The sequence below is a fragment of the Suricata suricatta genome, chromosome 7 (genome assembly GCF_006229205.1).
Source record: "Suricata suricatta isolate VVHF042 chromosome 7, meerkat_22Aug2017_6uvM2_HiC, whole genome shotgun sequence".
In the NCBI taxonomy this organism is placed as follows: domain Eukaryota; kingdom Metazoa; phylum Chordata; class Mammalia; order Carnivora; family Herpestidae; genus Suricata; species Suricata suricatta.
In genome coordinates, this window is record NC_043706.1 from 36,141,932 (window position 1) to 36,156,282 (window position 14,351).

Genomic DNA, 14,351 nt, shown 5'->3' on the forward strand with positions numbered 1-14,351 from the left:
AGATGGATAATCCCAAACATCAGCAAGAATGTGGAATAAGCAGGACTCTCATATAGTACTCCATGGGATAGCCACTTTGGAAAAAGTTTATCAGTATCTTAAGTTAAACCTACACTTACCATATGATTTGATATTTTGCAAGGAAATTTGAGATTGAGGTTATTCCTCCAGTGATGAATATTTTCTTTGCTACTCCCAAATGTGTGCTCCTCTGCTCTGTTTTCACACATTCTGTATGCACAGTAGCTTTTTTGGTACAACCCTGAATCATAGTATAATATTTCTGAAGACATTGAAATATGGCCATTTGTAGCAAAATGGATGGACCTAGAGGGAGTCATGCTAAGCGAAATAAGTCAGGCAGAGAAGGACAGATACCATATGTTGTCACTCATAGGTCTAACAGGAGAAACCTAATAGGAGACCATGGGAATGGAAAGGTGGGGGAAGGAGTTGGGGAGAGGGAGGGAGGCAAATCATGAGAGACTTTTGAATGCTGAGAACAAACTGAGGGCTGAAGAGGGAGGACGGAAGGGGAAAGGGGGGTGATGGTCATGGAGAGGGGCACTTGTGGGGGAGAGCACTGGGTGTTATATGGAAACCAACTTGGTAATAAACTATTAATAAAAATAAACATATTTAATTCTCAATTAAAAAATGCTAGTTGAAATGAACAATGCCATACCAACAATGCCAGAAATTTAAATGGCAACAATGTGAAGATCTCTGAACAAGTTTGCTTAGCCAATGGTGATTATAAGCTACATAGACTGTAAGGCACATTCCAGATATGCTAAAATGTAAATACAATTTTTTTTAGAATTGAAGAAATGTGGTAATAATAATTATTGTATCAATAATATCAGTCAGTAAATCACTGGTTATATAATATCAGTTAATAAATTAGTAGTTACAGTTAAGTCAATAGGTTGAGCACTTTATTAACTAGTTTTAGGGCTCCCCATTTCTCATGGCAAACATTCTATGCCCAATAACCCTTTCTTGGTCTTTCCTATCCTTTCAGTTGATGGGGGTTTCCTACTAGATATTAAACATGTCATTGGCTTTGCCAGTAGCCAGTTCTAATTCCATTTCAGGCCAGATCTCTCTAGATGAATGATTTAGAAATTAAAAACTGACTTTATGAAGAGGCAAAACAAATTTAAGTGATTTAATGCCATATCTATTAGATAAGCAGATATGTTAACATATTTTTGGGAAATGTTTTAAATGTCCATATGAGTCTGTTGGGTGTTTATGACATTTGCATTTTTATATTTGGACATACTTTTTGAAGAGTGCAATTTTATTAAGATGAATTTTTACTTACTGTATAGGTGATTGGGAGCACTGGAATAAGAAACTGCAGCCATATTATTATCCAACTGACAGTATTCCAGAATATTCATCAATTTTGGTTCCAAATGTTGACAATATTAGAACAAATTTTTTGATAGATACCATTGCAAAACAATATAAAGTAAGTTTGATGGTTTCTTAGCTGATCGTAAACCTGTATGAAACACATCCCTTTTCACATGCTGCAGATAGAAAAATTAAATTCCAGCACAAGGGGCCAGAAGTAGTGTCACTTAAGGGGACACGTTTGGCGAGTGAACCCCAGGATACACGAACTCAGTATCCCCTGACCTGCTGACTTCCGGCTTGCTAGCGGAAGCTGTTGTGCGCTCACAAAGTCCCTCATTCTCCCGTGGTCATGTGAATATTTACCCATACTTTCTTCCAGCAGCTATATAGTACACATCTCACATTTAAATCTTTAATTGAACTAGGATTTGTTTTGATGTGGCACTAATTATAAGAAGCAATTAAAAATTAGTTGTATGAATTTTTAGAATGAAAAGTGGCTGCTAGAGCCATAAGATTTAAAACCAAACACAACCCCTTTCACCACGATTATCCTATTATTGCAGGCCGTTTTGCTAACAGGAGAGCAGGGGACTGCAAAAACGGTAATGATTAAGGCCTATTTGAAAAAATATGACCCTGAAGTACAGTTATCCAAAAGTCTGAACTTTTCATCTGCCACAGAACCAATCATGTTTCAGGTAAAACCCATCATTTGCTGAGGTAATCAACATCTTCAGTGTTTTGAGTGGTGGTTACAGTAAAATGTGTATGCATATAAAATCTGGTGTGTGTGTGTGTGTGTGTGTGTGTGTGTGTGTGTAGGAAATAGGGCTGCACCTGGCATTAAGCTATTGGCTTTCCTAACGCTAAGAAGAAAACCAAAGCCAAACAGCGTATTTGGATCTAATATTGAGGCTGAAGCTGAACTTTATGCATAAAATTAATGACTAACATTCCAATAACTTATTTTTGGAAATTTTACAATGTCTATTTAAAAATATTTTTGAGTCCATTTATTTATTTTGAGAGAGAAAGAAAGAGAGAGAGAGAGAACATGCATGTGCCTGTGAGTGGGGGAAGGGGCAGAGACAGGGAGACAGAGAATCCCAAGCAGGTTCCCAGCTGTCAGTGCAGAACTCCATGGGGGGCTCCATCTCACAAACCATGAAATCACAACCAGAGCCGAAACTAACAGTCCGACGCTCAACCAACTGAGCAACCCAGGCACCCCTACACTATCTATTTTAGTCATGATATCCATGCATATTAAGTAACTCAATTCTACTCTGAGAGACATGCTCAGCATTTTTAGGAATATGGGTTGAAATGTTAAAACTTAAGACATACCATTTCCTCTTTCCAGAGAACCATTGAAAGCTATGTGGATAAGCGAATGGGAAACACGTATGGGCCACCAGGAGGCAGAAAAATGACTGTATTTATTGATGATATTAATATGCCAGTGATTAATGAATGGGGAGATCAGGTATGACTAAAATATCTCCTATAGATGATAATTAATCAGTAGTTTTAGTTATATATAAAAAGTGTCCATAGACTTCACCTTATTAAGTCTCCCTAGTAGCAGTTCTGTCTTGTTTGACTTCTGTGGCATAACTGGCATTCTCCCTTCTTGAAGCCACTGTGGGCTTTTCACCAATACATCTGCCTGTCTCTCTGGCTTCCTGATTTTGGTGACCTTTCTGGCCCCTCTCTTCCTTTCCCCAGGGTTTTATTCTTTCTCTGTTACCTCTTATTCTACATACTCCCTCCAAGGAATACGTGATTTGGAAAATACCTTTTTCCCCTTCTGCCCTGCACGTGTCCCCCTCATGATCATGTCAACCCCAGAGTCATTTCCCATCAGAGAACCTCACTGTCAAGGTTCTGAATGTTCCTTGTGGGATTATCAGTGCCTCCTTCCCACCACTGCCCACTGTCTAATCAGTTACATCTACCTGGAGCCTACCAGCACCCATCCCATCTGGCCTTTTATCTGGGTTCACCTCAGATACCTCTAGGAGTTCCAGACTCCCAGGTCTGTGCTCACCCTGAGACTATCCCTCAAACAGCTCTGCACGGCCCTTCTCTGACCTCACTTCCTACTTTTCCCACTTCTGAAACCTTTCATTTTTAAGCATTTTAAAAAAATGTTTATTATTGAGAGAGTGCACAATGTGCATGCATTTGTGGGGGAGGGGCAGAAAGAGAAGGGGACAGAGGGTTCGGAGTGGGCTCTCCAGCAACAGCAGAGGGTCCAGTGTGGGGCTCCAGCCCATGAACCAGAAGATCGACCTGAAGTCAGACATTTAACCGACTGAGCCACCCAGGTGCTCCCTGAAACCTCTCTCTGTGCTCCAGGACGGCACAATTCATCCACAGAATTCCTTGTAAATTAAACCTCTCTGAACTTTTCCTTTACCTTCTTGCTCTAATGGAAACCTGGGAGGTTGCTTTCCTCAGTCAAGTTGAGCCCCTGGGCCTGGAGGTAGGGGAGATGTCCTCCTTGCTTCTTATTGTCCCCTGCCCTATGGATGGATCAATCCCACCTCATGCTTCCCTTGTTGCTGTCACCTCAGACCCTCAGACAACACCCTGAAGATATCCATTCCTGGACCACTGTTACTCTCCCTCTTGCTAGGGCCAGCATCATGCAGGTGGAAACTGGGCTGACACAGTGACTCACACTTCAAATGGCCCTGCCCATGGTTTAATGCTCTGTAGCCACCAGTGTGAATTTCTTAATAATTAATTACTTTTGAACAAGGAGCCTTGCATTTTTATTTTGCCCCAAGCCCTGAAAATTATGCAGCCTGCTTGTTATAATTCTCAGTGACGCCAATACCGACACACGTGATCTTGGCCTCTTAGTTCCTCCTGTGATGGCTGTGTCTCCTACCCTGTGTGAATTAGTCATTCAACCAGTCATACCTACACCTTGTCATTATCAAGAGCTGTGACCCCTTCATTATCTTGGTTTCAAGAATTTTGTTCTCTGATTACCATGTCCATTCTTTGTAGCCCATTCCCTCCACTTCCCGGATTCTATACAGAGCTACCACGATCCACAGTTCCCGCCATCATTAAACCATCCCTCATCTGCTCTCATTTCCTCACTTCCTTCCTTTCCTAGCTGAAATTCCAGGACCCATCATTCTAATCACGGTAGCAGACACCCTGTACTCACCTGTGAAAGCCTAAACCCCATTAAAGTGTTGGTGGAACTCTGCCTGCTCTCCATGCACCTGCACATATGCAGCTAAACTTGGCTGGAGAAAACCACACAATTCTGACTTCATTTTAAAATCATCATCATGGGGGTGCCTGGGTGGATCAGTCAGTTAATCGCTCAACTCTTGATTTCAGCTCAGGTCATGATCTCCTGGTTTGTGGGATTGAGCCAGGCATTGGGCTTTGTGCTAACAGTGCAAAGCCTGCTTGGGATTCTCTCTCTCTCTCTCTCTCTCTCTCTCTCTCTCTCTCTCAAAAATAAATAAATAAAGTTAAATCATCATCATGAACCTCAGCTTCCATTCAGGCTCCTACTCTGTGAGATGACTATTTCATACTTTCTTCATTTTCTTGGACCTCGAATACCTCCATTTCCTTAATGTTTGCTGAGCACAGATGTGTTGCAGCTTTCTTCCTGTTTCCTGAGAAGATTGACTTTTTCCTTGTGTTTGTTTACTATATATATATATATATATATATATATATATATATATATATATATATATTCTGTACTCGATTTCTGTGTTCTAATGGTTACCCTAGACAACATATCCTGCGTACACAGATAATGAAAGATAAGCACTTTATTCCTATTTTATATAGCCAATGACCTTGGAACACTTTAATTTCCTTTATCTCTCTCCTATCATTTTATTATTGATTTGTATTTTAAGTCTCTTTCTCTCTTTTTGAAAAAACTCTTTTTACAGTTATTCATTTTTGAGAGACAGAGACAGAGCATAAGCAGGGAAGAGGCAGAGAGAGGGAGACAGAATCTGAAACAGGCTTCAGGCTCTAAGCTGGGCTCAAACTCATGAACCATGAGATCATAATCTGAGCTAGAGTCGGACACTTAACTGACTACCTGAGCTACCCAGGTGCCCTGCTCTTTTTTTTTTTTTTTTTTAACTCCCACAAGACATTATTTTTACTTTTTTTTATATTCACTCTTCATTTGATTTACTGGGATATTTACCACTTTCTTTGCTCTTTATTCATTCTTTCTTCTTAGGCCTTGCATCTGGTATGTTCCTTCTGCTTTAGAAACGACTTTGGAGGTTTTGTAATGACTAATTCTGCATCTGCAGATGTCATTTCATCTTCTTTACTTGAAAGACATGGTTGCTGGGTGTGAAACTGTATATTGGCAGTTATGTTTTTTTTCATCATGTTGAATATATTCTTCCCATTTTATGTTTTCCTTGTTGCTGTCAGGAAGTCAGCTACCATTTAATCATGGCATGTCAGAACTTAATCTGCCCTTTGTTCACTTGCTGCTTTTAAGACTTTCTTTTTGCTTTACTTTTCTATAATTTTTTCTTTTAAAAATGATGTTCCTTGGTGTATATTTATTTGTACTTATTTGCTTGGGATTCCCTGGACCAACTCATAAATCCATGGTTTGGTGTCTTTCATCAGTTCTAGAAAAGTTCCAGTCCTTATCTCTTCAAACATCACTTCTGCCCCACTTTATTTCCTTTCTTCTCAAGTCCTATTGTATATCAGACTTTCTTCTCTGCCTTGTATGGTTCTATATTTCTCCTTTGTATATCCCAGCCTTTTCTCTCTCAAATGCTAGGTCTAGATAATTTCTCCTCTGCTGTCTTCCACTTCACTAGTGTTCCTCTCTGTTTTGTCTAATTTGCTGTCAAATTCATCCACTGAGTTTTAATTTCAGCTACTGTTTCTTTTCTCTTTCAAATATGTTGCCATTTTTATAGTTTCCTATTCCTTTCATATAGTTTCAAATACATTTTGAAACATATTGAGCATAGTTGTTTAAAAGTCTGTGCCTGTTAATTTCAGCATCTGAAGTCTATGTGGTTATATTTCTGCTCTTTGTTGTTTTAATAGTTCTTGTGTGTGTTGAGTGAGTCTTATTTTTTGTAAGTATCTTTGACTGCTTGCTAGATCATTACCCTTGAAAAATTATCTGTCACTTTATTTTGAAGCCTAATCTGGATATACTCTCATCCAGACAGGTTTTGAGTTTTCTTCTGCCAGATTCTTAAGAGCTTATTCAGTCAAGATATCTCAAAGCAAGGCTAAGATTTGAAATTTTCTGGTCCATTGAGGCTATGCATACCCAGGGTGCAAATCTGTGCGTGTGTCATCCTGAGGCCACAGCTTCCTAGGAAAGTCTCTTATTTCTCTTTTTTCTTTCCCTTTTCCTCTCCCATTCAGTAGGCATCCAAGACAGATTTCTCAGCAGTAAGATGAGAAGGTAGAGACATATTAAGGTATCATCTATAAGCTGAAGAGCTCTTGAATTTCAGACTTAGTTAACCAATTAGGGATGTCTACTTGGATCTCAAACTTAACATGTCCAAAACCAAATTCCCGTTCCTTCCTAAATCTCCTGCAACATTCCTCTCCATCTCAAGAAATGGCAACTCCACATATAATCTGTTAGGAAATCATGTGGGCTTTATCTTCAAACTATATCCGAGATTTTACCAATACTCATTACCTTCATTGCTAATACCTGATGCAAGGCACCATCTCTCTTCCTGATCATTACAAATGCCTCCTCATTGTTTCCCCATTTCCTTTGCCCTTCTCAATCTATTCTCATATCAGTACTCAATTAAAACATGTATCAGATGATGACAAAGTCCTCTGGTCAAAATCCTCCCATGAGATTTGTAGAATATAACTGCCAAAATCCTTACCATGACCCGAAGACCCTACGGTGATTGATCTCACCTCCCCATGACTCTGCCCCCACCACACTTATTGGTCCTTGTAGACACTGGATTTAATGTTCACCCAGAGCCTCTCTGTTTACTGTTTCCTCCTTTCTGAATATTCTTTCTTTAGATACCTAAATGGTTTGCTTTCTCACCTCCTTCAAGCAATGAAGTTATATATTCTTTTGTTGTATGTCATGTGAGGTGAATCTTCCCCTGCTCTCCATATTCAGTTGCACCCTGGAACACTGCCTATTTCCTTTCTCTGCTTTGTTTTCTTCCAAAAACTCATGCCATTTTATTTATATACATATATACATACTAGCATACATGTGTATATATTTTTTCTCCTACCACTAGAATGTACACTCCATGAAGACAGGGATTTTTGTCTACACTACAACAGAGACACACAGTAGTCATTAATATGTGTTGCATGAAAGAGTGTCATATTTGAGGTGCTTGTGTGTCATCCACTCAAAGATGCCTAATAGGAATTTGCATATACAGGCATGGAGCTTAGAAGGGAATCTGAAGCTGGTTACAGAGTTGAGATTCTTTAGGGTGTAGGGTTGACATGACACCCCCTGAAACAGACAGAAGAGAAAAAGCCAATGATGGAACTCTGTAGAACAGTTACATGAGAGGGATTGGTGGAGAAAGAGTGACTTAGAAGGTAATCCAGGGTCACAGGTAAACCTGGAAAGAATTGAGCCTCTGAAACAGAGAGACAAAATTTTCAATAAGGAAGAAGTGTTAGCAGTGTTAGAGTCTGCAAGAAAAGAAGATGAGGACATAAAATCTAAACCCAAACCTTCAGTTATATTGAAGGGTCAGGAATAAAACTATCCCACATTCTGATTTAAAGTATTTTGAAATGTTGAATGTTGATATTTGTAACTCTGACTGCTGTTGTAATTGTACCCAATATTTTGTAACTTCCCTATTTAAATTTCTTTGGAGATCCATTTTGTCAAGGTGGTGGAGAGTACGCTGAACTTGTTCCCGATGTTTAGGTCATGGTTTTGTTCATGAGTGGTAGATTTAAATATTTTTTTAAAGTGTATTTATTTTGAGAAAGAGAGAGAGAGAGAGAGAGAGCAGAGTGGGGGGAGGGCCAGAGAGAGGAAAGAGAGAGAATCCCAAGCAGGTTCACCTCTGTCGGCACAGAGCCTGATGTGGGGCTCGAACCCACAAAACCATGAGATCAGGACCTGAGCCGAAACCAAGAGTAGACACTTAACAGACTGAGCCACCCAGGCAACCCCATGAGTGGTAGCATTCATCAAACTGCCTTGCAGGTGATTATCAACATTCACAAGCCCTTCATCGACAAACTATTTTCTTCTAGTTTCATGGGTACCATTTTATAGGAGCTATGCAGGAATACAATAGTGATATGTTACAAAAGTATCACTGTATACGTTTCAGGTAACCAATGAGATTGTGCGACAAATGATGGAAATGGAAGGAATGTATAGCTTGGATAAGCCTGGAGACTTCACCACTATTGTCGACGTGCAGATCATAGCAGCAATGATCCATCCTGGAGGTGGTCGAAATGATATTCCACAACGTTTAAAACGACAGTTTACTGTGTTTAATTGCACGTTACCTTCAAATGCTTCAATAGACAAAATTTTTGGTACGACTATTCTTTGTGTTATTTTTTTTATCGTTTTACATAATGGACATAAGCCATGCAAAACCTTACTTAAGAGATAAAAAGACTCTGTCTGAAGTAAGGATTAAGTAGCTGAAATTAAGAACTAAATACCAGAAAAGGGACTAAATATTAAGAAGACTCAAATTTGTAGCCTATTCTAAAATTCAGGAATATTTAGAAATAGTCTTGTTGAAGTTTGGCTTCAAAGTAAGCAAACGTTTGTGTTTTAGTTTTCTTGACACAATTGATCAGAGAAATTTGGGGTAATGAATGGCAGCACTTGTATTATAGGTTAACAATGTAATATATCAAGTCAAATGTAGCACTTTGATATGTTAATGAATAGGATTTTTGATAACAAATTTGGGCTCCTATAAACTATTTCATTAAAATTTATAAACTGGCCCATGTATATATGGACATTAATTGGCATGGCAGGTACTGCAGATAAGAAGGGACAGGGCAGACTTTTAGTAAATGGTACTGGGATTCTTAGTAATTAGTGTGTGGAAATAATTGAAATTGAACCGCTACCTCACACCAAGAATAAAATCAATACAGATGGATTAAAGACGTAAAGATAGGGGTGCCTGAGTGGCTCAGTCAGTTAAGCGTCTGACTTTGGCTCAGGTCATGGCTCACATTTGTGGGTTCGAGCCCTGTGGCGGCCTCTGTGCTGACAGCCCAGAGCCTGGAGCCTGCTTCAGATTCTGTCTCCCTCTCTCTCTTGCCCCTCCTCCATTCATGCTCTGTTTCTCTCTGTCTCAATAATAAATAAGCATCAAAAAAAATTTTTTTAATGAGACTCACGAAGAATAAGCCATAAAGAGAGATGACATGTTTCAAGTTCTTAAAATTAAGAACTTTTGTTCCTCAAAAAAGCAATATTTAAGAGTGAAAAGACAAGCCCCAAAGTGGAAGATAAAATTTCAACATGTAATAAAATGAAAATGTTAGTAATCTGAATACTTAAAGAAATCCTATAAATCAATCAGAGAAAAGCAATCATTCTGATAAAAAAAAATGGACAAAAAACCAAGCACTTTAAGAAGAGGAAAACAAATGGCCAATAAACAAATGGAAAGATGAAAGACATTACTATTCAGAAAAATGTGAATTTAAAGCATCAAGGAGGGGTGCCTTGGTGGCTCATTTGGTTAAATACTGGACTCGATTTTGGCTCAATTCCTGATATCATGATTTGTGGGATCAAGCAGTGTATTGTGTTCCATTATACCTCCATGGGAGTCTCTCCCTCCTTCTCTGCCCGTCCTATGCCCATGTGTGTGCGCTCTAGATAGATAGATAGATGGATAGATAGATAGATAGATAGATAGATGGATAGATAGATGGATAGATAGATAGATGGATAGATAGATGGATAGATAGATGGATAGATAGATATATAGATAGATAGACAGATAGATTTTATACCCACTTGATTTGCAAAAATGAAAAATTGGGGAGAATGTGCAGGAACTGAGACACTCACCCTGTGCTGGTGTGTATATAAATTGTGCCAGACCCTGTGGATAATTGGACCTCCTTACTGATAAAGCGAAACATGTGGACACCCACAGCAGTTCCATTCCAGGCATATGCCAGTTTATCATTTGTTTCCTTAATGACTTGTACTTTCTGAGTTTCATTTAAGAAGTCCTTTCCTATCCAGAGGTCATGCAGATATGGTCTGTGTTTTCTTCCAGACATTACAGTTTTGCCTTCCATATTTAAACCCTTTGCCCATCGTTACTTGATTTAGTACATGTGTGCCACAAGACATCCAAGAATGTTTATAGAACAATGTTCATGATGGCCAAACCCTGAAACAGTCAAATGGTTATTGACCGTAAAAGCGGATCCATGCACGGTGGTCTAGGCACACAGCCTAGTGCCATTATGCTGCAGTGAATATGAACAAACATAGCATGTGCTTCAGTGTGGCTGAAGCCCAGAAATGGGTTGAGCAAAAGAAGCAAGTCACCAAGGAATACATGATATGATTCCATCAAATTAAATTTCAAAAGTTGAAGTTACAGAAAAGGTCAAACCCATAAATGGGCAAAGCTGTAAAGAAAAGCAAGTCGCAGCATCTTGTTAGGTCAGAGTAGTGGCTGCCTCTGGAGGAAGGAAGGGCTTATGGGCAGCGGCGAACAATCAGGGGCTTCTGCTGTAGCGGGCAAGGTTGTGTTTCTCAGTCCAGTCGTCCGTATGGGAGTGTTTGCTTATTCGTTACGCTGTTTTATATACCCTCCAATATGATTAATACTGAAAACTAAACATGGAAACAGAAATGCTGAATGTCATCCAGCTTAGTCTCGTATTGATTTATTCCCTGGGATAAACAGGTACCTTGTAATCTTTCAGTAAGCTTGTACCTTCAATCTTGTTTTATTTTCCAGGACTTATTGGCTGCGGGTACTTTGATCCTTGCAGAAAGTTCAAACCTGAAATATGTGAGATGATTGGAAATTTAGTTTCAGCAGGCAGAGTGCTGTGGCAGTGGACTAAGGTACAGAAGTGGCATCGTCTGTAATAACAAAAAGTCGACTATTATTCGACCTGTTCTCACCTTGTGGTCTGTGAACTTATCATCACATCACAGAGTAGTGGGGTTTCTTTTCTTTTTCTTTTTTCTTTTTCTTTGGAAAAGACAAATTAGGTGCTCACATAGATTTACAACACCTTTTCCTTCCCGGGAGCAAATATTCTGACTGGATGATGCTTTCCATATGTATGAGATATTACTATAAGCCACACACACATCCAAGGTAAAGTAGAAATTTGCTAAAATGAGGATACTGCTTTTCTGCTTGTTACTCTGATTTGTATGTCAGACACTCACATATTTCCTGACTGACTGAATACATGGATTTCCAGATGTTTTTAGCTACTCAAGACTTAAAATCTAACTTGTGTGAGTCTTGAGATGGAGTGGGAATTAGTAAATGGATGGAAGCGTACTTAACAGAATAGACTAGATTTTAAGACACAGGGTCAGTGACCTAAGTAAAGCCCAGCAAATATATAGCTGTCACGAAGATGGCTTAAAGCAGACTCGTGAAAAAACAGGTAAGTGTAGGTCTGAGGTAAAAACAAGGGGGAGGTATATGCCAAAAACATTCATTAGGCCAATTACACACATCTGGGAGAAGCTCATGTCCTGGAGAAACCTAGAGGATGCCAGTCGCTCAGATTCCTGGGTGGACAAGGTGGGGGGATTTCTAGACACAAATTATCAGGGGCACCTGGGTGGCTCAGTCAGTTGAACATCTGACTTCAGTTTGGTCATGATCTTGTGGTTCATGAGTTCCAGCCCCACATCGGGCTTGCTACTGTCAGCACAGAGCCTGCTTCGGGTCTTCTGTCTCTTTCTCTCTCTGCCTCTCTCTCTCTCCAAAAGAAATAAACATTAAAAAAAGAAGAAGAAGAAGAAGAAGAAGAATTATCAGGAGAGGAATTGGGTGTTTCTTATGAAATGCTCCATCCATGCAGCCTCCTATGGTGAATATAAATATATATATTTGTTTTTGTTTTTTTTTTCCTGAAAAGCTTCTGGGTGTCTTTCCATCAAAACTTCTTTTGTTATACAAATGTTTACTGCTTCCATTTCCTCATCTTTCTTTACCTCCTTGACCTGTTTGCACAGGTTTTCATTCCACTGCTCTCAGCAGGCTTATCAAAGACCTCAGTCTTGCCAAATCAGATCTAAAGGTTGATTTCTTCCTTTTACTTGACTCTTAGAAGCATTTGATGTAAGTTATCCCTCTTAACACTTTCTTCACTTGGCTCCCCAGGGACCTCATGTTCTTGGTTTTCTTCGGATCTGACAGGCTTTTTAAAAGTCCCCCCTCTTCTTCCCTTCCTTGAGATGCCGGAGTGCACCTGATCTTAATGATAGGACCTCTTCCCGATCTCCATTCTTCACCCAGTGGTCTCTCCAGCTTCAAGGCTTTAACCGTCATCCCTGTGCTGATGACTTCAAAATCAGCTTCCATTCCAGGCCTCTCTGCTTGGCTCTATACTTATTTATTTTAGTAGACATCACTATTTAGATATCTAATAACCATCTCAAAGTTCATGTGTCCAAACCCTCAACTGTCCTTCAATATGACCTTCTCTCAGACCTTTGCCTCTTTTAATAGCAACACCAATTATCCTGCTCCTCACTAAAAATCTGGTGCCATCCTTGATTTGTCTCCCTCATCCCCATACCTCCAATCCATCAGCAAGTCTCAGTAACTGTGCTTTCAAAATAAATCCCAAAGCTGGGCTCTCTCTGCCATCTCAGAGCGACTACACTTGATAGATGTTTCCAGCACCTGCTCCCCGGACTTGCTTGCTTCTTGCCCTCCTAGAGTCTGTTCTTTACACAGTTCTAAAATGCTTTTTTAAAAAGTAAACTGGAGATCCTTAATGCCTCTTAAACCCACCAGAAGACTCCCAGATACACTTACGGTGAAACCCAGTGCCTGGCTCCAGCCTGTGAAACTCCACCTGAACTGGCCCCTGGGTGCCTTTCTCCCCAGCAGCGCTGCCCTCTCACTGTTCCTTAAACACCCCATGTTTTTGAAGCCCCTGGGCCATCATATACTCCTCATCATTCTTACCTTCAGAGGGGCTTTGTCAGATCATCTGGCCCCATCACAGGCATTTTCTGTCTCCTGACTCTACTTTATTTTTTCTGACTATGACTTTGGTTCTTATTATTAGTTTTTTTGCTTACCAATATATTTGTTTCTTACTTATTGCCAGGCTCCCCCACTAGAATGGAAGCTTCCAGATGGCAGTGGATTGAGCTGCCAGTTACGATGGTATTTTCTTAGTTACTATTGTGTCTTCTTTTTTTTTAAATAATAGTTTATTGTCAAATTAGTTTCCATATAACACCCAATGCTTCTCCCCACAAGTGCCCCCTACCATGTCCATCACCCTCTCCCTCCCTCCCCCTTCCCCTTCAGTCCATGGATCGTCTACAGTATTCAGTAGTCTCCCTTCATCTGTGTCCCTCGCTCTTCCCTGCTCTCTTTCCCCCTTCCTCTCCCCATGGTCCCCTGCCAGGTCTCTCCTGTTAGACCTATGAATGCAAACATATGCTATCTGTCCTTCTCTGCCTGACTTATTTCGCTTAGCATGACACCCTCAAGGTCCATCCACTTTCCTACAAATGGCCATATATCATTCTTTCTCATTGTCATATAGTACTCCATTGTATATATATACCACATCTTCTTGATCCATTCATCAGTTGATGGACATTTAGGTTCTTTCCATGATTTGGCTATTGTAGAAAGTGCCGCTATGAACATTGGGGTACATGTGCTCCTGTGCCTCAGCACTTCTTTATCCCTTGGGTAAATCCCTAGCAGTGCTATTGCTGGGTCATAGGGGAG

At 40.0% G+C, this 14,351-nt stretch overlaps 1 protein-coding gene across 1 annotated transcript in view; it reads left to right on the forward strand.

Annotated features, from left to right (window-relative positions):
* Positions 1-14,351, forward strand: part of DNAH8 (dynein axonemal heavy chain 8) — a 323,365-nt gene that overhangs the window by 175,481 nt on the left and 133,533 nt on the right. Inside the window, exons 53-57 of the mRNA XM_029943168.1 lie at positions 1,338-1,480; positions 1,935-2,069; positions 2,735-2,857; positions 8,724-8,937; positions 11,361-11,470. Of these exons, the coding sequence (XP_029799028.1) occupies positions 1,338-1,480; positions 1,935-2,069; positions 2,735-2,857; positions 8,724-8,937; positions 11,361-11,470 (725 nt within the window). The remainder of the gene's footprint in view (positions 1-1,337; positions 1,481-1,934; positions 2,070-2,734; positions 2,858-8,723; positions 8,938-11,360; positions 11,471-14,351) is intronic.